Source organism: Phyllobates terribilis, unplaced genomic scaffold, assembly GCF_046119375.1.
Source record: "Phyllobates terribilis strain yellow unplaced genomic scaffold, ASM4611937v1 Scaffold_7__3_contigs__length_470593459, whole genome shotgun sequence".
Taxonomy (NCBI): Eukaryota; Metazoa; Chordata; class Amphibia; order Anura; family Dendrobatidae; genus Phyllobates; species Phyllobates terribilis.
This window is the reverse complement of record NW_027362767.1, coordinates 38665908-38688875: the sequence shown is the minus strand read 5'-3', so window position 1 is coordinate 38688875 and position 22968 is coordinate 38665908. Positions and strand designations below refer to the sequence as shown.

Sequence of the window (22968 nt, the reverse complement as noted above, 5' to 3'; positions counted from 1 at the left end):
GTGGCTGTATTATATGGGTGCTCTTTAGCAGTATTATATGGGTACTCTGTGGTTGTATTATGGGTGCTCTATGGCTGTATTATATGGGTGCTCTATAGCAGTATTATATGGGTGCTTTGTGGTTGTATTATATAGATGCTCTATGGCTGTATTATATGGGTGCTCTATAGCAGTATTATATGGGTGCTCTATAGCAGTATAATATGGGTGCTCTGTGGCTGTATAATATGGATGCTCTATAGCAGTATTATATGGGTGCTTTGTGGCTGTATTATATGGGTGCTCTATAGCAGTATAATATGGGTGCTCTGTGGCTGTATGATATGGGTGCTCTATGGCAGTATTATATGGATGCTCTGTGGCTGTATTATATGGGTGCTCTATAGCAGTATTATATGGGTGCTCTGTGGCTGTATTATATGGGTGCTATGTGCCTGTATTATATGGGTGCTCTATGGCTGTATTATATGAGTGTTCTATAGCAGTATTATATGGGTTCTCTATAGCAGTATTATATGGGTGCTCTGTAGCTGTATTATATGGGTGCTCTATAGCAGTATTATATGGGTGCTCTGTGGCTGTATTATATGGATGCTATGTGGCTGTATTATATGGGTGCTCTGTGGCTGTATTATATGGGTGCTCTATAACATTATTATATGGGTGCTCTGTGGGTGTATTATATGGGTCCTCTATAGCAGTATTATATGGGTGCTCTGTGGCTGTATTATATGGGTGCTCTGTGGCTGTATTATATGGGTGCTCTATGGCAGTATTATATGGGTGCTCTATAGCAGTATCATATGGGTGCTCTATAGCAGTATTATATGGGTGCTCTATAGCAGTATTTTATGGGTGCTCTATAGCAGTATTATATGGGTGCTCTGTGGCTGTATTATATGGGTGCTCTGTGGCTGTATTATATGGGTGCTCTATAGCAGTATTATATTTGTGCTCTGTGGCTGTATTATATGGGTGCTCTATAGCAGTATTATATGGGTGCTCTGTGGCTGTATTATATGGGTGCTCTGTGGCTGTATTATATGGGTGCTCTGTGGCTGTATTATATGGGTGCTCTATAGCAGTATTATATGGGTGCTCTGTGGCTGTATTATATGGGTGCTCTATAGCAGTGTTATATGGGTGCTCTGTGGCTGTATTATATGGGTGCTCTGTGGCTGTATTATATGGGTGCTCTATGGCAGTATTATATGGGTGCTCTGTGGCTGTATTATATGGGTGCTCTGTGGCTGTATTATATGGGTGCTGTATGGCAGTATTATATGGGTGCTCTATAGCAGTATCATATGGGTGCTCTATAGCAGTATTATATGGGTGCTCTATAGCAGTATTATATGGGTGCTCCGTGTCTGTATTATATGGGTGCTCTATAGCAGTATTATATGGGGGCTCTGTGGCTGTATTATATGGGTGCTCTATAGCAGTATTATATGGGTGCTCTGTGGCTGTATTATATGGGTGCTCTGTAGCAGTATTATCCACATATTTCTGTAAATAAAAATCCATAAAATATACAGGGCAGTGGTGAAAAATGTATACCAATGCTGCTGTGGTACTTCGTGCTAGCACAGTATTGTCAGCCATAGATTTGGAGGGGAGTATTACAGTTCAGGGCCCCTGAGCCCCTTGTTTGTAGGGATCGGTTCGTTCCCGAGTTCAGACATATTCCTTGCTCCTCCCGGTGCTTCTTGCTCGGCCGCCCCTTTCCCTGCGGTTCCTGGATCTGCTCGGGGTCTGAGTCGGGTGCAGATTTTCTTGCTTCTGCATGGTGCATTTTTGGCAGTTTTAGGGAATATATGAAGTCCTGTGTCTGCACCCGGCTCCGCACCCTGTGCTCTCTGACATCACTAATACCTACAGGTTTTGCCGGTGCTGCACCTACACTCGGGAATTCCCAGACTTGCTCAAGTTGCTTTTTTTACCTGCAGCGTTGAAATACTTTAGTTCAGGACACGTCAGTGTCAGCTTAAAAAAAGCTTAATGGCCACTGATGGATCAACAACGGCATAAACTGAAGTGGAGCGCAGCTCTGGAGTCACTTAACTGGACGTCTGCTGATTGTCCATAGAGGAATGGTATAAAGCGATACTGAGCGCACAACATGGCAAGAAAGCAAAGTATAGGATACACAATGGCAGACACCACTGTACGAAGAGGCACAGGAAGGAGTATACAAGGCACAGAGAGGCACAGGATATAACACGGCAGGGGTTGGGTATACAGTGGGTACAGATGGGTATACATTGTTCCAGAAAATGAAGTATTTCTCCCAGAAATTATTGCACTTAAACATGTGTATAACAAAACATGTGTATTTCTTTTGTGTATATTGGAACAACACAAAAAAAGAGAAAAAAGGCAAATTGGCCATAACTTCACACAAAACCCCAGAAATGGTCCAGACAAAATTGTTGGCACCTTTCCAAAATTATGGGTAAACAATTTTGTTTCAAGCATGTGATGCTCGTTCAGACTCACCTGTGGCAAGTAACAGGTGTGGGCAATATGGAAATCACACCTGAAACCAGGTTAAAAGGGGAGAATTTGACTCAATCTTTGCATTGTGTGTCTGGGTGTGCCACACTAAGCATGGAGAAGAGAAAGAGGAGAAGAGAACTGTCTGAGAACTTGAGAACCAAAATTGTTCAAAAATATCAACAATCTCAAGGTTACAAGTCCATCTACAGAGATCTTGATGTTCCTTTGTCCACCGTGTGCAACATAAACAAGAAGTTTACAACCCATGGCACTGTAGCTCATCTCCCTGGATGTGTGAACGGCAGAGAAAAATGAAAGGTTGCAACACAGGATAGTCCAGATGATGGATAAGCAGCCACAATCAAGTTTTAAGGCAAATAAATCTGTCCTGCAGGCTCAGGATGTATCAGTGTCAACGCGAACTATCCATCGACATTTGAATGAAACGCTATGGCAGGAGACCCAGGAGGAGCCCACTGCTGAGAGACATAAAAAAGCTAGACTGCAGTTTGCCAAAATGTACATGAGTAAGCCAAAATCCTTCTGGGAAAGCGTCTTGTGGACAGATGAGAACAACATAGAGCTTTTTGGTAAAGCACATCATTCTACTGTTTATTGAAAATGGAATGAGGCCTAAAAAGAAAAGAACACAGTACCTACAGTCAGATATGGTAGCATGGCAGGAGATGGGTATATAGTGAGCCACAGGATATAACACGGCAGGGTATGGGTATATAGTGAGGCACTGGGTAGTCTAATGTTAAGAGCCCGATCCTTATCCCGGCTATGGGTAAAGATATGTCTCTTTATCCCTCTTTATTATCTTGTTATGAAGCGGCAGTTTAGACGTTCATTATGAGGGTTACAGAGTAGGGAAACTTTTCCCACATTGACACATTTGATGTAATGCTGGACTCCCCAACCAGTGTTTCACACCTAATGGCTTCCTCAGGGGGCAAGGATTAGTTTTATTAGAAAGGTTTCAACAATAATAATAGGTTAATAAAAGGTTTCAATAATAATATGGCAGCACCTAATCACATTAATTGTATGGCCAATGATATTACTGTTCTTCTGGTGAATGTGCTGGACTTACTAAGAACTTCCTCTTAAAGAGGTTGTCCGGTCTAAAATGAAAAGTCTGCAGTCGCTCTGTGTGACTGCAGACTTATGAATCCACCCTGCGCACGCACTGTACGCTGCGAGGATTTGATGGTTTCTGAGCATTCATATGCCTGGGCAGAACTCACCTAGTGGACGCGGCCTTTCTCCATACACTTGTATTGAGCGAGGCTGTACCCACTAGATGGCCATGTCACCAGATGGGGTGCGGCCTCGCTCAATACAGGTGTATGGAGCAAGGCCGCGTCCACTAGATGGGTTGTGCCCGGGAGTATGCATAACGCATAAATCACCGCCATTCCCAGCTCAGAAACCGGCGAATCCTCGCAGCGCACAATGCGTGTGCTGGGGGGGATTCATAAGTCTGCAGACTTAACAATTTAGATAATCCCCTTAAGACAGCACACCAGCAGACAAGTAAGAACATTTTCCCCTGAGGAAGTCATCACGTGCGAAACATGTCCCTTTTTGTTATTTTGTTATGTTGCTGCAGTTTAGGCTTTTTGTCATGAGGGTTACTGAGTAGGGGAAGTTTCCCCACATTGACGCTTTTGATGTAATGCTGCGCTCCCAAACCAGTGTTTCACGCCTACTGGCTTCCTCAGGGGGTAAGGATTGGTTGGATTTGGAAGGTTTAAATATTATGGCAGCACCTAATCACATTAATTGTATGGCCAATGATTTTACTGTTCTTCTGGCGCAAGTGTCGGGCTTACTAGGAACTTCTGCATACCCCTGAGGAAGTCATCACATGCGAAACATGTCCTTCTTTATTATTTTGCTATGCAGCTGCAGTTTAGGCGTTTGTCATGATATTTACTGAGTTGGGGTCCTTTCCGCACATTGATGCTTTTGATGTTTTGCCTAATTGATTAGCATGTGGTTATTCTGATTATTACATGGATGGATGGAGATTAATTCTCTTCTGTTGGTTTTTGTTGGAAATCCTGCTGTAAGCTTGCGCTGAATACTTGGATTTCATATCATGTAGAGAACGTTGTATTTTTTACAGGCGGCTAGCTTTTCTTGAGAGGGTTTCTGTAGGGTTAGTATTGGCGGGTTTCGCCTTCGTCCGCATCGATCGATCTGTACGTAGTGATAATATCAGGTTGCACATTACACTTTCCTGGTGCTGAGTTTTCCTGGTGTAAACGGATTTGACTGATTGATTCATCTGATACGAGACCATAATTATTGTGACAAAAGATCAGCGGCGCCACCCACATCATTTCCAGTGTAACGAGGAGGAGTATAGCGAGGAGAAGAGTCTCTGCCGGAGGCCTATCTCACGCTGCTCTGTAATTTTCATGTTTTAGCTCTGTATTTCCAGTGATGATTGATATTGATATGACGGGAGCATGAATCACTTGTAAGGATCATATTGAACAGAGTCTATTAAACAGATATACCCTTTAATTTGGTCTTAAAGGGATTGCCCAGAAATCATCGTTTTGCAAATCAGCCCATGTACTTTATTCCATCTTCTGCTGCAATACCAGACACAACCTCTAGGTGAGGCGCAGTTTCCAAAAAGAAAGCAGCTGTATTTCATAAGTCCGTGACAAACTCTCCCATTTTCTCTTGGGAGGAGCTTTTTTTGTGCTCGTTGTTGCCCCCTTCTGTTTAGAAACTGCATTGAGGAGTAGAAGGGATAGAAGTGACAACTTTTCTAAACACATTTCTGCTTTATAATAGACAAGTGTGAACAATGATAGCTTCGGTTCTGACTATCAGAGGAGCCATAATGCTGGTGGATCCCAAATCAGGTGTCCTAAATTTGTCAAGAATTTTTTTTTTTTTTGGATACATTCTCAGCAAATTTAGCGCTTTCCCATATCTAAAGGGGAGCGATTATTAAAACCCTTTCCAAAAATGGGTGGTTCCAGGTAAAAAGAGAGGTGGGACTTAAAGGGGTTGTCCAGGATCAGAAAAATTGTCTGCTTTTTTTTTTTTTTTTTCAAAAACTGCGCCACCCTGACCATGGATGGTGCATGGTATTGCATCTCAGCTACATTCACTCCAATGGGAATAAGTTCCAGAACCAAACACAACCCACGATCAGGGGTGGTGACGTTTCTGAAAGAAAGTAGCCATTTTTCTTTAAATCCTGGACGACCCCCTTTAAATATCTCTATTGTGCCAACAGCGCTGTTAATAAGTTTTAGGTTTCCTGTAAAAGTCGTAAAACTTTTTTGCCCCTTTAAGCCTCATTGTAGCTGCACAAGATCTACAACGTTGGCGTTTCCCCGTTCCTGGCAGAGATGGTTGATGATGGAGGACTCTTCTCACCACCTTTATGCCTCACTGCATATCGGAGGCACCATGAATACCATCCATTGTAAGACAAATACGGCAGAACTTTCCTGATCTTGTCATCTGAAGATCTCAGAAGTGACATGTGTTCTGTGTGGGATGTCATCTCCCCGACAGACTGTTCTGGAGAACAGGAACTGCGCTATCAAATGGACATTACAATGAAACATTGTAGAGTCCAAAAATACTGCGGGGCGTGTGGAGCTGAGCCGGCGCTTCCTTCTCCGAGAGACCTGACATGCATTCTTCTATAGCTGCCAGGTGGGGGGGGGGGCACTTACTTAAAGGGTAATTTAAACAGTGAAATGTTTTTCAAAAAATGAAATCTACAGAAAAAAACGGAATAACTTTGTAAGTACATTGCTTTTCTGGTTTTATACTGATTTCCAGTTATTTCATTTTGTTTTCTCCATTCGGTTGTGGTTTAGCTCCGCCCTGATGTCACATGAGCTCCCACAATGCACTGCTCTCTGGAACACAACAGAGTTCTCAATGTACCTTCAGATGATGAAGAAAACGCTATGAGAATGATAAAAATTGTTGTATCCTTCTCTTTAAAGGGGTATTACCATGCTACGATTGTGCCTTTATGATTGGTGGGGGGGTCTGATCTGTGGAATCCCGATAATATAAGAGTAGAAGTCTCTGGAGCATTTTCCCTGTGCATTGTGGGACCAGAAGGGAGCTGGAATATATTGCGCTTAGAGATGAGCAAATTTGGTGAAATTTGAAAAATTTCTTCAAATTTTGCCCAAAAATTTGATTTGCATCGAATATATATTATTATGTTCTGAGATCTCTTCAGCCTCCTGAGCATAAGAAACGTATAAAAATATATATATATTTCTATATATTTTTATTTACCATGTTCACCAAATGCTAAAGCTGACTTGGCAATATGATTCTCCATGTCAGTACGCAGATACCAAACATGTACAGGTTCTTTTTTATTTAAGTGGTGAAAACAAAATCCAAACTTTGTAAAAACAAAATAAAATTTGCAGATGTCGCCATTTTTCGAGACTTGTAGCGTCTCCATTTTTCAGGTTCTGGTGCTGGGTGAGGGCTTATTTTTTGCGCCCCGAACTGACATTTTTTATTAATACCATTTTGGGGTAGATACGATGTTTTGATCGTCTGCTATTACATTTTATTAAAATGTTGCGACGACCAAAAAAATGTAATTCCGGCTTTTCGATTTTTTTTCTCATTATGCCGTTTACCAATCGGATTAATTAACTTTATATTTTGTTAGATCGACCATTTCTGAATGCAGCGATACCAAATATGTTTTTTTGTTTTATTTTTAATGGATCAAAAGGGGGTTGATTTAAACTTGTGTTTTTTTTATATTTTAAATATTTTTTAAAACTTTTTTTTTTTTTTCTTTTGTACTGTCCACTTAGGAGACTTGAAACTGCGTGTAGCAGAAATCACGATCTCATATGAACGCCTTGGCCAGCGTTCAAAGGGGATTCACAATGACAGGCACGGGGGTCTTCTACACCCCCAACTGTCATGAAACCCATTGGCGTCCTGCAATCACATGACAGGGGCGATGATGGGCGGGAATTGTGACGCGCTTCTGGCTGATGAGTGATAAATGTGATTGACAGCGGCATTTACAGTGGGTACGGAAAGTATTCAGACCCCTATAAATGTTTTAGTCTTTGTTTTATTGCAGCCATTTGGTAAATTCTAAAAAGTTCATTTTTTACTCATTAAAGTCCACTCTGCACCCCATCTTGACTGAAAAAAACCCCCAGAAATGTAGAAATTTTTGCAAATTTATTAAAAAGAAAAACTGAAATATCACATGGTCATAAGTATTCAGACCCTTTGCTCAGTATTGAGTAGAAGCACCTTTTGAGCTAGTACAGCCATGAGTCTTCTTGGGAACGATGCAACAAGTTTTTTACAGCTGGATTTGGGGATCCTCTGCCATTCTTCCTTGCAGATCCCCTCCAGTTCCGTCAGGTTGAATGGTGAACGTTGGTGGACAGCCATTTTCAGGTCTCTCCAGAGATGCTCAATTGGCTTTAGGTCAGGGCTCTGGCTGGGCCAGAAAAGAATGGTCACAGAGTTGTTCTGACGCCACTCCTTTGTTATTTTAGCTGTGTGCTTAGGGTCATTGTCTTGTTGGAAGGTAAACCTTCGGCTAAGTCTGAGGTCCAGAGCACTCTGGAAGAGGTTTTCATCCAGGATATCTCTGCACTTGGCCACATTCTTGTTTCCTTCAATTGCAACCAGTCGTCCTGTCCCTGCAGCTGATAAACACCCCCATAGCATGATGCTGCTACCCCCATGTTTCACTGTTGGGATTGTATTGGGCAGGTGATGAGCAGTGCCTGGTTTTCTTCACACATACCGCTTAGAATTATCACCAAAAAGTTCTATCTTCGGCTCATCAGACCAGAGAATCTTATTTCTCATAGTCTGGGAGTCCTTCATGTGTCTTTGAGCAAACTCTATGCAGGCTTTCATATGTCTTGCACTGAGTAGAGGCTTCCGTCGGGCCACTCTGCCATAAAGGCCCGATTGGTGGAGGGCTGCAGTGATAGTTGACTTTGTGGAACTTTCTCCCATCTCCCTACTGCATCTCTGGAGCTCAGCCACAGTGATCTTGGGGTTCTTCTTTACCTCTCTCACCAAGGCTCTTCTCCCACGATTGCTCAGTTTGGCTGGACGGCCAGGTCTAGGAAGACTTCTGGTGGTCCCAAACTTCTTCCATTTAAGGATTATGGAGGCCACTGTGCTCTTAGGAACCTTGAGTAATGCAGAAATTCTTTTGTAACCTTGGCCAGATCTGTGTCTTGCCACAATTCTGTCTCTGAGCTCCTTGGGCAGTTCCTTTGAGCGCATGATTCTCATTTGGTCTGACATGCACTGTGAGCTGTGAGGTCTTATATAGACTGGTGTGTGCCTTTCCAAATCAAGTCCTATCAGATTAATTAAGCACAGCTGGACTCCAATGAAGTAGTAGGACCATCTCAAGGAGGATCACAAGGAAATGGACAGCATGTGACTTAAATATGAGTGTCTGAGCAAAGGGTCTGAATAATTATGACCATGTGATATTTCACTTTTTCTTTTTTAATAAATTTGCAAAAATTTCTACATTTCTGTTTTTTTCAGTCAAGATGGGGTGCAGAGTGTACTTTAATGAGAAAAAAATACTTTCCGTATCCACTGTAACTGGTTAACAGTCGTGGGTGGATCCTGACAAATATACACATACAAATAAGTTATACAGGTATAGCCCCACCCCTGAAGATCCAAAACTGCACATATGTAATAAAATGACTGACAGAAAGGGGGATACAGCTTAGATGTGGATGGCAGTAGTATTTATAGTATTTGTAATAATATTTTTTGCTAGTAAAAAAATGTGAAAAATATTATTCCCAAAATTCACAAAAGATAAAAAGTAATATTGATATGAAACAAGCGTGAGAATAAAACCCCATGTATCACACATATATGTATCTGTGCGTGGATACATGAATGGGATACAATGTTACAGTTTTCTCCCCGGTGCCGATCCATTATGGAATGTGATGTATAATCTTTACATGTCTACAATAAATTCACTGTGGCGGAGGCTGATACTGCGGCACAATAACGCCGTCCGCCCTTCGAAGTGCTTTATTGTGGTGAGGAACATTTAGGAACATGATCAGACATTACAACACTTCAGTAAATGTGGAGGCTCAGCCATATACAAAGTGAAAGAGTGTCTTTTAAGTGTGATGACAATCATGGGTTCTTCAAAGGGACTGGTCATCTTTCCTCAGTCCTTACATGTCCATCCTCAGAGCTCTGCATCCTGACATTCCTCTCTTATTCCTCCTGCAAATGTATGAGTAAACTAAAAAGTGGGTGTTACCATTCCCATTGTCAAAGGGGCGTGTTCCTGCATAGTCAGAGCTGATTGGGCAATGTCAGAGTGTGCAGGGGCACATTCCCAACTGTTAATTTTTTTTTCTAAATTTGCAGGAGAAATAATAGAAGAATGGCGCAATACAGAGATCTAAGGAAGGATGGTTCAGACAACTAGAACACAGAATGGGAAAATCCACAAAGCCATATCTTATACATGTCTACAGCATATGATGAAGACATGGGCAATCTATTTTTTTTACAAAAACAGCGCCACCCCTGTCTATAGCACCAGTGTCTAGAAGAAAGGAACCATGTTATTCTTACCATGGACAAACCCTAGAATTAGCCAAAGCTAAAGATGCCTCATGCGTCATTTGTATCTATGTATGTTTTTTTATTGGTCCTTTAGAAGATAAACTGTGACTTTGTCACGATCGTTAATATTGATCGCCTCGGACAGGTCGTCGAGGAAAATCCATTTTCCTAGGACGAAGGGCTGAGTAAATGTTGGAGGAAAAAAAATGTTTCCACGAGAGAGATTGAGCGGTCGTGTGTTCTTCTTGCTCTCGGTAGATCATTGCATTGATTATAATAATACTGAATATTCACAAGGCGGCACGGCGCAGCGCCTCCGACCTCCATCACACATGGAGTCAGTCTTGTTTAGCTGCAAACCTGTGACCCAATTGCATCCCTAATCCAATACTTTCCACAGCTGAGGACTTGTTACAATTGTAACATTAGTTTTTTACAATGCATCAGTGGAGGTAAAATGTAACCGTCTGAAAGCAAATGTAGAAACCCGACAGCTGCATTCAATTTAGGTTTATGGATATAAACAGGAATCCTCCGACTAAGTGACACAAAGCAGAGATTAAAAGACAAAGTTTACTAAATAGTTCAAAAACTTTCCATGATCAAATAATAAAAGATTTACTACCGTAAAGTGGAAAATCATTTTAACGGGGTTAGAAAAATATGGCTCCTTTCTTCCAAAAACAGCACCTCACCTGTCCACAGGTTGTGTTTGGTATTGCTGCTCTGCTCCATTCACTTCAGTAGTGCTTGCCTGCAATACCGCACACAGCCTGTAGTACTTTAATGGCGCTGTTTTTGGAAAAAAAAAGTACCCACTTTATACAGCCTCCAACTTTTGCACCATGAGATAGCTTTATTGTCTTTCCATCGCCATGACATTTCGATTTTTACTCTTCATGGCGATTACTTACACAGGTCGATTATTTTTATATTTTTTATAGATCGGACTTATACAGATGAATATGCTTAATTTTTTAAATGTCTTTACTTTTGGATGTGCAAAAGGGGAACTATTCAAAGTTTTAATTATTTTTTAAAACTTTTTTTTTATTACTTTTCATTTTACATTTTTGTCTCCATAAGTGACTTGAACCTGAGATGGTTTCATTCCTTGTCCAGTTTCCTGTGCAGCAAAAACAACGATCTCTTGTGAAGCCCAGACTGTGGCACAGGAGCACCAAGATGGCAGCACCAGATATTGACAGCGGCATTTAGGTGGTTAAACGGAAGCTAGCTCTGATTGCTGATATCAGAGGCAGGTGTCAGCTGTATAAAACAGCCGGCACCTGCCCTGTATGGAACGGGCTCAACTCCTGAGCCCGCTACATACACCCTTAATAATACGTCTTGGAGCGGGAAGGGTTGAAAGTGAAAGTCTCAAAAGGACAATCCCTTGTCCTTATGTCCTATTGGTCACAATAAAGGGATCCCCCCACTCAGGACCCCCTTGTTTCTGAATTACCTCCATGTAAGTACTACATGTACCTATAGAGACTGCTGCAAAGAAATTGCATGATGTGGCTTCCACTGGCAAAATTAGCTGTCTACCAGGGCTCCTCCGTGCCATGGTGGCTCCAATCTTAAAGGAGTCATTAATAAACATATTAGTTTCTTAGTTATATCTGTTTCTTGGTGATAACTTAAAGGGCTACCCAACTTTCTAGAAGGCAAATGTCCGAGTGGATAGATAGGAGGGGTGGGGAAAGGGGTAACTGTATGACTTTAGGAGGAGTATAGAAGAACTAGTTGACACCCATGAAGAACTTGTAGTGATGGTCTTATTGGTTGTCACCCAGCTTATTATAAGATACGACTGTTTAATTTTTTTTTAATACTTTATACTCAAGGACTGTTCAAGGACTACTGCTTACATGACGTGAGTACATGCTGGGAGTTATACATTCTCTGTGGTCAGTCCGCAGACCGCTCTATAATAATATTTATTAGTTACTTCTCAGATTTCATTTGTATCTAAACGTTGCAGTCAGTGATGGAGTGATGTTATATCTGACAGCAGGACGTCCGCGGCGCAGCTCATGGCAGCCATACGTCTGCTGCACGGAGCCACAGATGAGCTGAAGGTTTCACTGAAGGTTTCGTAAATGAGAAGTAAATAAGATGTAATTGGCTGAAACACTTTCTAAATTAGTCATCGAATAAGAGAGAAATAATATAGAGTCACAGGCGCCGGCATCTAACTGCACGAGCCCCAGATCTTATACCCTGACCTATATACATTCAGGAGAAAAGCAAGAAATGTACATATTGTACAGAATCCTTGCCTTAAAGGGAAACTGCTCCACAGCAAATGGGCATTTGTAATAAAACATTACATTATCCATTCATATATAAAGGTGTTCCTACAAAGACCTATTCATATTTTCATCCATAAGGGACAGTATTATAGTAGTTATATTCTTGTACATAGGAGCAGTATTATAGTAGTTATATTCTTGTACATAGGAGGCAGTATTATAGTAGTTATATTCTTGTACATAGGAGCAGTATTATAGTAGTTATATTCTTGTACATAGGAGCAGTATTATAGTAGTTATATTCTTGTATATAGGAGCAGTATTATAGTAGTTATATTCTTGTACATAGGGAGCAGTATTATAGTAGTTATATTCTTGTACATAGCAGCAGTATTATAGTAGTTATATTCTTGTACATAGGGAGCAGTATTATAGTAGTTATATTCTTGTACATAGGGGCAGTATTATAGTAGTTATATTCTTGTACATAGGGAGCAGTATTATAGTAGTTATATTCTTGTACATAGGGGCAGTATTATAGTAGTTATATTCTTGTACATAGGGAGCAGTATTATAGTAGTTATATTCTTATACATAGGAGCAGTATTATAGTAGTTATATTCTTGTACATAGGGAGCAGTATTATAGTAGTTATATTCTTGTACATAGGGACAGTATTATAGTAGTTATATTCTTGTACATAGGGAGCAGTATTATAGTAGTTATATTCTTGTACATAGGGAGCAGTATTATAGTAGTTATATTCTTGTACATAGCAGCAGTATTATAGTAGTTATATTCTTGTACATAGGGAGCAGTATTATAGTAGTTATATTCTTGTACATAGGGACAGTATTATAGTAGTTATATTCTTGTACATAGGGGCAGTATTATAGTAGTTATATTCTTGTACATAGGGAGCAGTATTATAGTAGTTATATTCTTGTGCATAGGGGCAGTATTATAGTAGTTATATTCTTGTACATAGGGAGCAGTATTATAGTAGTTATATTCTTGTACATAGGGGCAGTATTATAGTAGTTATATTCTTGTACATAGCAGCAGTATTATAGTAGTTATATTCTTGTACATAGGGAGCAGTATTATAGTAGTTATATTCTTGTACATAGGGACAGTATTATAGTAGTTATATTCTTGTACATAGGGAGCAGTATTATAGTAGTTATATTCTTGTGCATAGGGGCAGTATTATAGTAGTTATATTCTTGTACATAGGGAGCAGTATTATAGTAGTTATATTCTTGTACATAGCAGCAGTATTATAGTAGTTATATTCTTGTACATAGGGAGCAGTATTATAGTAGTTATATTCTTGTACATAGCAGCAGTATTATAGTAGTTATATTCTTGTACATAGCAGCAGTATTATAGTAGTTATATTCTTGTACATAGGGAGCAGTATTATAGTAGTTATATTCTTGTACATAGGGGCAGTATTATAGTAGTTATATTCTTGTACATAGCAGCAGTATTATAGTAGTTATATTCTTGTACATAGGGAGCAGTATTATAGTAGTTATATTCTTGTACATAGGGACAGTATTATAGTAGTTATATTCTTGTACATAGGGAGCAGTATTATAGTAGTTATATTCTTGTACATAGGGAGCAGTATTATAGTAGTTATATTCTTGTACATAGCAGCAGTATTATAGTAGTTATATTCTTGTACATAGGGAGCAGTATTATAGTAGTTATATTCTTGTACATAGGGACAGTATTATAGTAGTTATATTCTTGTACATAGGGGCAGTATTATAGTAGTTATATTCTTGTACATAGGGAGCAGTATTATAGTAGTTATATTCTTGTACATAGGGGCAGTATTATAGTAGTTATATTCTTGTACATAGGGAGCAGTATTATAGTAGTTATATTCTTGTACATAGGGGCAGTATTATAGTAGTTATATTCTTGTACATAGGAGCAGTATTATAGTAGTTATATTCTTGTGCATAGGGGCAGTATTATAGTAGTTATATTCTTGTACATAGGGGCAGTATTATAGTAGTTATATTCTTGTACATAGGGAGCAGTATTATAGTAGTTATATTCTTGTACATAGGGGCAGTATTATAGTAGTTATATTCTTGTACATAGGGGCAGTATTATAGTAGTTATATTCTTGTACATAGGAGCAGTATTATAGTAGTTATATTCTTGTACATAGGAGGAGTATTATAGTAGTTATATTCTTGTACATAGGGGCAGTATTATAGTAGTTATATTCTTGTACATAGGAGCAGTATTATAGTAGTTATATTCTTGTACATAGGGGCAGTATTATAGTAGATATATTCTTGTACATAGGAGTATTATAGTAGTTATATTCTTGTACATAGGGGCAGTATTATAGTAGTTATATTCTTGTACATAGGGGCAGTATTATAGTAGTTATATTCTTGTACATAGGAGCAATATTATAGTAGTTATATTCTTGTACATAGGGAGCAGTATTATAGTAGTTATATTCTTGTACATAGGGGCAGTATTATAGTAGTTATATTCTTGTACATAGGAGCAATATTATAGTAGTTATATTCTTGTACATAGGGAGCAGTATTATAGTAGTTATATTCTTGTACATAGGGAGCAGTATTATAGTAGTTATATTCTTGTACATAGGGACAGTATTATAGTAGTTATATTCTTGTGCATAGGGAGCAGTATTATAGTAGTTATATTCTTGTACATAGCAGCAGTATTATAGTAGTTATATTCTTGTACATAGGGAGCAGTATTATAGTAGTTATATTCTTGTACATAGGGAGCAGTATTATAGTAGTTATATTCTTGTACATAGGGAGCAATATTATAGTAGTTATATTCTTGTACATAGGGAGCAGTATTATAGTAGTTATATTCTTGTGCATAGGGAGCAGTATTATAGTAGTTATATTCTTGTACATAGCAGCAGTATTATAGTAGTTATATTCTTGTACATAGGGACAGTATTATAGTAGTTATATTCTTGTACATAGCAGCAGTATTATAGTAGTTATATTCTTGTACATAGGGAGCAGTATTATAGTAGTTATATTCTTGTACATAGGGACAGTATTATAGTAGTTATATTCTTGTGCATAGGGAGCAGTATTATAGTAGTTATATTCTTGTGCATAGGGGCAGTATTATAGTAGTTATATTCTTGTACATAGGGGCAGTATTATAGTAGTTATATTCTTGTACATAGGGAGCAGTATTATAGTAGTTATATTCTTGTACATAGGGGCAGTATTATAGTAGTTATATTCTTGTACATAGGAGCAGTATTATATTAGTTATAGTCTTGTGCTTAGGGGCAGTATTATAGTAGTTATATTCTTGTACATAGGGGCAGTATTATAGTAGTTATATTCTTGTACATAGGGGCAGTATTATAGTAGTTATATTCTTGTACATAGGGGCAGTATTATAGTAGTTATATTCTTGTACATAGGGGCAGTATTATAGTAGTTATATTCTTGTACATAGGGGCAGTATTATAGTAGTTATATTCTTGTACATAGGGGCAGTATTATAGTAGTTATATTCTTGTACATAGGAGCAGTATTATAGTAGTTATATTCTTGTGCATAGGGGCAGTATTATAGTAGTTATATTCTTGTACATAGGGGCAGTATTATAGTAGTTATATTCTTGTACATAGGGGCAGTATTATAGTAGTTATATTCTTGTACATAGGGGCAGTATTATAGTAGTTATATTCTTGTACATAGGGGCAGTATTATAGTAGTTATATTCTTGTACATAGGGGCAGTATTATAGTAGTTATATTCTTGTACATAGGGGCAGTATTATAGTAGTTATATTCTTGTACATAGGAGCAGTATTATAGTAGTTATATTCTTGTGCATAGGGGCAGTATTATAGTAGTTATATTCTTGTACATAGGGAGCAGTATTATAGTAGTTATATTCTTGTACATAGGGAGCAGTATTATAGTAGTTATATTCTTGTACATAGGGAGCAGTATTATAGTAGTTATATTCTTGTACATAGGGGCAGTATTATAGTAGTTATATTCTTGTACATAGGGGCAGTATTATAGTAGTTATATTCTTGTACATAGGAGCAGTATTATAGTAGTTATATTCTTGTACATAGGAGGAGTATTATAGTAGTTATATTCTTGTACATAGGGGCAGTATTATAGTAGTTATATTCTTGTACATAGGAGCAGTATTATAGTAGTTATATTCTTGTACATAGGGGCAGTATTATAGTAGATATATTCTTGTACATAGTAGGAGTATTATAGTAGTTATATTCTTGTACATAGGGGCAGTATTATAGTAGTTATATTCTTGTACATAGGGGCAGTATTATAGTAGTTATATTCTTGTACATAGGAGCAGTATTATAGTAGTTATATCCTTCTACATAGGAGCAGCATTATAGTAGTTATATTCTTGTACATAGGGAGCAGTATTATAGTAGTTATATTCTTGCACATAGGGGGCAGTATTATAGTAGTTATATTCTTGTACATAGGGGCAGTATTATAGTAGTTATATTCTTGTACATAGGAGCAGTATTATAGTAGTTATATCCTTGTACATAGGGACAGTATTATAGTAGTTATATCCTTCTACATAGGAGCAGTATTATAGTAGTTATATTCTTGTACATAGGGAGCAGTATTATAGTAGTTATATTCTTGTACATAGGGGCAGTATTATAGTAGTTATATTCTTGTACATAGGGGCAGTATTATAGTAGTTATATTCCTGTACATAGGAGCAGTATTATAGTAGTTATATTCTTGTACATAGGGGGCAGTATTATAGTAGTTATATTCTTGTACATAGGGGCAGTATTATAGTAATTATATTCTATACATAGGGAGCAGTATTATAGTAGTTATATTCTTGTACATAGGGGACAGTATTATAGTAGTTATATTCTTGTACATAGGAGCAGTATTATAGTAGTTATATACTTGTACATAAGGGCAGTATTATAGTAGTTGTAATGCACACGCCCGGGCTGAGTGGCGTGTGCGTGTGATTCCACTGGACCGTGCCAGAGAGTGAATGCCTGGAGGGGCGTAACTAAGTATCCACCCGATCCGACCAGGGTCGCACGACGGCATACGACGCCAGTGCACCAAGGAGGAACCGAGCAGAGGGACCAGGTGCTACTCCAGGACAGACCCCGGACACAGCTGTTGACCCACACAGGGGAATACAGGAACAGGCCGGTTAGGCTGGCACACAGACTGCTGGGTATAGGCAGACACGGCTGGTATGCAGACTGGCGGATGCTGGTAAGCACGACTGGTATGCAGGCAGGGAGGTACTGGCAGGTACGACAGGTTGGAGCACCGAGTGGATAGGACCCAGTACAGACTGGGACTCAGGAACAGAACCGCAGACGCGGTGGACAAACAGCAGAGTGAGGCCGCCCAGAGCGGCGAGCAAGAGCAGAACAAGACGAGACCGCCTGGAGCGGTGAGCGAGAGAAGAGCAGGACAAGGCCGCCTGGAGTGGTGAGCGAGAGAGGAGCAGGACGAGACTGCCGGAGCGGTGAGCGAGAGAGGAGCAGGACGAGACTGCCGAAGCAGCGAGCAAAGGGTCAGAGCAGAGCGAGACTGCCAGAGCAGCGAGCAAAGGGTCAGAGCAGAGCGAGACTGCCGGAGCAGCGAGCAAAGGGTCAGAGCAGAGCGAGACTGCCGGAGCAGCGAGCAAAGGGTTAGAGCAGAGCGAGACTGCCGGAGCAGCGAGCAAAGGGTCAGAGCAGAGCGAAACTGCCGGAGCAGCGAGCAAAGGGTCAGAGCAGAGCGAGACTGCTGGAGCAGCGAGCAAAGGGCCAGAGCAGAGCGAGACTGCCGGAGCAGCGAGCAAAGGGTCAGAGCAGAGCGAGACTGCCGGAGCAGCGAGCAAAGGGTCAGAGCAGAGCAAGACTGTCGGAGCAGCGAGCAAGGGGTCAGAGCAGAGCGAGACTGCCGGAGCAGCGAGCAAAGGGTCAGAGCAGAGCGAGACTGCCGGAGCAGCGAGCAAAGGGTCAGAGCAGAGCGGAAACCGCAGGAGCGGTGAGCAAGGCAGAGCAGGCAAGAACCGCCGGAGCGGTGAGCAAGGCAGAGCAGAGTGGACAGGGCTCTGTTCACACGGAACAGACTGGAAGAGAAAGGCAGAACCAGGTACACACAGGATACTTGCAATGAAGTAGCGAGTGGACTCTAAACTCACAAACGGGAGTACAGGGACAACAAGTAGGAGTTAGGTACGGGATAAGATTCTGCAGGAAAAGGGAAGGTACGGACATAGAGAAAAACAGGTAACAGGGTAGGAGAGTATACAGACAAGAACAGACACATCAGCAAGATACAGGAGCGGGTCTAGGTATGCGGCCCCTAGAAGGTGTAACGAAAAGGCTAGGAGCGTGTTCAGACAGGAACAGGCAAGATACAGGAATGGGTCTAGGTATGCGGCCCCTAGAAGGCGGAAAGAACAGGCTAGGAGCGTGTTCACACTAGCCTGGAAATACAGCCTCCAGGATAGGCAGAAGACAACAGGCTAGAAGATAGTTCAGACAGGACACAGTTCAGACACGGGAACTGATACCGCAAGGCAGGAAACATAGACAGGACCTGGCACATCAGTGACAGGAAGCCAACTGACAGAACACAATGCTCAGGCATGGATTCCAGGGAGGAGCTGGGTTAAATACCAGGTGACAGACAGCAATAGGCTGAGGACGCACAAGGGGTGTGCCCGCAGCAGCTACAAGAAGCAGGAAGTGATCGGGCGCCGCCCTTAAGCAGCAGAAACAGAGGCAAGCAGACAGCATGGAGGGAAGCCAGGCTAGCAGACTTGACTGGAGATCAAGTGCGCGCTCTTGCACAGTGGGAGATGGACCACTATGCAAGGACGCCGCCAGGTATGTTACAGTAGTTATATTCTTGTACATAGGGGGCAGTATTATAGTCGTTATATTCTTGTACATAGGGGGCAGTATTATAGTAGGCATATTCTTGTACATAGGGGGCAGTATTATAGTAGATATATTCTTGTACATAGGAGGCAGCATTATAGTAGTTATATTCTTGTACATAGGGGCAGTATTATAGTAGTTATACAGTATGGCTATATCTCCATATGAGCCACATATGTAACCTGTAGTAATATACGTATAGGATTACTTTTCTGGGTCTGATAGATTTTTCTTGTATTTGTCGGTGTGTCGTCTCCGGATCGTCCTGCACACGTTCTCCTGTACGTTAGTAACATGCTCCTCTGTCAGTTCTAAGCTGTACGTGGTTAAACTATGAAATCGGGGCCAAATCCCAGCAAATACATGAAGCTGAACCTTTGACAAAGACATTTTTTGACCTTGGATTAGATACAAACATTTCAGTGACATCTCAGCTGGAGACATTTTGCAGCAGAAGGGAAGGACAGCGGCAGGGGAGGTCGGGGTCAGAGGTCTGAGACGTCTTCAGGTGTCATTCCTCGCTGCTCTCCAGCCGGTCGCGCCTCTTTGTACCTTTCAGGGTGCAGCTCTCGTAACCTTCTCATTGTCTTTACATCTCTGCAGTATGACGGAAGTGATGAATACGTGTGAACCTGGGATGGAAGAGTTTGCGCTTAGTGCGGCGTCCGGGGCTGAAGGACATGCCGTGCAGGTAAGGTCCTCGCTTTTCTTATACACCTGGAGCTTTGGGCTCATTCTAGAGATTTTACAGCTTGACACAAATGTAGAGATGGCCTCATGACGTGGATATAATCAGGACCCCATTATGAAGATGCCACCAGGACATGAAGGATCTGGTGGCTTTTTGCCCCCGCTCAGCCCTTACCCCGTAGTGTTCTCCTCTTCTCTAAGTGCCATAAGTAGAACGTGAGACAAGAAAAAGAGAATATAGAATGAACGTATCATTGTCATGTAGCATCTCACTATCCTATTCCAGATCTTCCCAGACTCCCATGACAAGCATCCGAAACTGACAAAGCGGTTACCATCGATAGTGGTGGAGCCCACAGAATCTGGGGACGTAGAGAGCGGAGAGCTCCGCTGGCCTCCAGAGGACGTCTCACCCGCAGACGACAAACGAGAGGCAAAATCATGCCAAGGATGTTCAGATATCGGAGGTAAGAGCAAACGTGGTCTTCACTGGCCTAGAACACAGGACCTAGAGTTGTGTCCACCAGGTATCTTAGCTCTGCAGTACCACAAAAATGTACTGAAAACAATGGAAGGCCTGTAATACCCACACATTCCTGTAGGGGTGCCGCAAAAGAAACAAGTATTTACACTAATATGGTTGTTGCAACCTTCTCACTCACCTCCATTGTAAGGTAACCTGCACTCCTGTATTATACTCCAGAGCTGCACTCACTATTCTGCTGGTGCAGTCACTGTGTACATACATTACATTACTGATCCTGAGTTACATCCTGTATTATACTCCAGAGCTGCACTCACTATTCAGCTGGTGCAGTCACTGTGTACATACATTACATTACTGATCCTGTACTGATCCTGAGTTACATCCTGTATTATACTCCAGAGCTGCACTCACTATTCTGCTGGTGCAGTCACTGTGTACATACATTACATTACTGATCCTGAGTTACATCCTGTATTATACTCCAGAGCTGCACTCGCTATTCAGCTGGTGCAGTCACTGTGTACATACATTACATTACTGATCCTGAGTTACATCCTGTATTATACTCCAGAGCTGCACTCACTATTCAGCTGGTGCAGTCACTGTGTACATACATTACATTACTGATCCTGTACTGATCCTGAGTTACATCCTGTATTATACTCCAGAGCTGCACTCACTATTCTGCTGGTGCAGTCACTGTGTACATACATTACATTACTGATCCTGTACTGATCCTGAGTTACATCCTGTATTATGCTGTGGAGCTGCACTCACTATTCTGCTGGTGCAGTCACTGTGTACATACATTACATTACTGATCCTGAGTTACATCCTGTATTATACTCCAGAGCTGCACTCACTATTCTGCTGGTGCAGTCACTGTGTACATACATTACATTACTGATCCTGAGTTACCTCCTGTATTATACTCCAGAGCTGCACTCACTATTCTGCTTGTACAGTCACTATGTACATACATTACATTTCTGATCCTGAGTTACATCCTGTATTATACTCCAGAGCTGCACTCACTATTCTGCTGGTGTAGTCACTGTGAACATACATTACATTACTGATCCTGAGTTACCTCCTGTATTATACTCCAGAGCTGCACTCACTATTCTGCTGGTGCAGTCACTTTGTACATACATTACACTACTGATCCTGAGTTACATCCTGTATTATACTCCAGAGCTGCACTCACTATCCTGCTGGTGCAGTCACTGTGAACATACATTACATTACTGATCCTGAGTTACCTCCTGTATTATACTCCAGAGCTGCACTCACTATTCTGCTGGTGCAGTCACTGTGTACATACATTACATTACTGATCCTGAGTTACATCCTGCATTATACTCCAGAGCTGCACTCACTATCCTGCTGGTACAGTCACTATGTACATACCTTACATTTCTGATCCTGAGTTACATCCTGTATTATACTCCAGAGCTGCACTCACTATTCTGCTGGTGCAGTCACTGTGAACATACATTACATTACTGATCCTGTACTGATCCTGAGTTACATCCTGTATTATACTCCAGAGCAGCACTCACTATTCTGCTGGTGCAGTCACTATGTACATACATTACATTACTTATCCTGTACTGATCCTGAGTTACATCCTGTATTATACTCCAGAGCTGCACTCACTATTCTGCTGGTGCAGTCACTGTGTACATACATTACATTACTGATCCCGAGTTACATCCTGTATTACACTCCAGAGCTGCACTCACTATTCTGCTGGTGCAGTCACTGTGTACATACATTACATTACTTATCCTGTACTGATCCTGAGTTACATCCTGTATTATACTCCAGAGCTGCACTCACTATTCTGCTGGTGCAGTCACTGTGTACATACATTACATTACTGATCCTGAGTTACATCCTGTATTATACACCAGAGCTGCACTCACTATTCTGCTGGTGCAGTCACTGTGTACATACATTACTGATCCTGTACTGATCCTGAGTTACATCCTGTATTATGCTGCGGAGCTGCACTCACTATTCTGCTGGTGCAGTCACTGTGTACATACATTACATTACTGATCCTGAGTTACATCCTGTATTATACTCCAGAGCTGCACTCACTATTCTGCTGGTGCAGTCACTGTGTACATACATTACATTACTGATCCTGAGTTACATCCTGCATTATACTCCAGAGCTGCACTCACTATCCTGCTGGTACAGTCACTATGTACATACATTACATTTCTGATCCTGAGTTACATCCTGTATTATACTCCAGAGCTGCACTCACTATTCTGCTGGTGCAGTCACTGTGAACATACATTACATTACTGATCCTGAGTTACCTCCTGTATTATACTCCAGAGCTGCACTCACTATTCTGCTGGTGCAGTCACTTTGTACATACATTACACTACTGATCCTGAGTTACATCCTGTATTATACTCCAGAGCTGCA

General features: G+C 40.9%; 1 protein-coding gene across 4 annotated transcripts in view; it reads left to right on the top strand.

Annotated features, from left to right (window-relative positions):
• LBHD2 (LBH domain containing 2) overlaps positions 1 to 22968 on the top strand; it is a 74696-nt gene that overhangs the window by 38503 nt on the left and 13225 nt on the right. For 3 of the 4 annotated variants that reach the window (XM_073638365.1, XM_073638366.1, XM_073638367.1), the window contains exons 2-3: positions 19950 to 20037; positions 20323 to 20503. In XM_073638365.1, the coding sequence (XP_073494466.1) occupies positions 19951 to 20037; positions 20323 to 20503 (268 nt within the window). In that variant the 5' untranslated portion in view covers position 19950. Of the gene's footprint in view, positions 1 to 6238; positions 6286 to 19949; positions 20038 to 20322; positions 20504 to 22968 lie in introns of those variants that run through there. The other variant, XM_073638364.1, reaches the window with a different exon arrangement.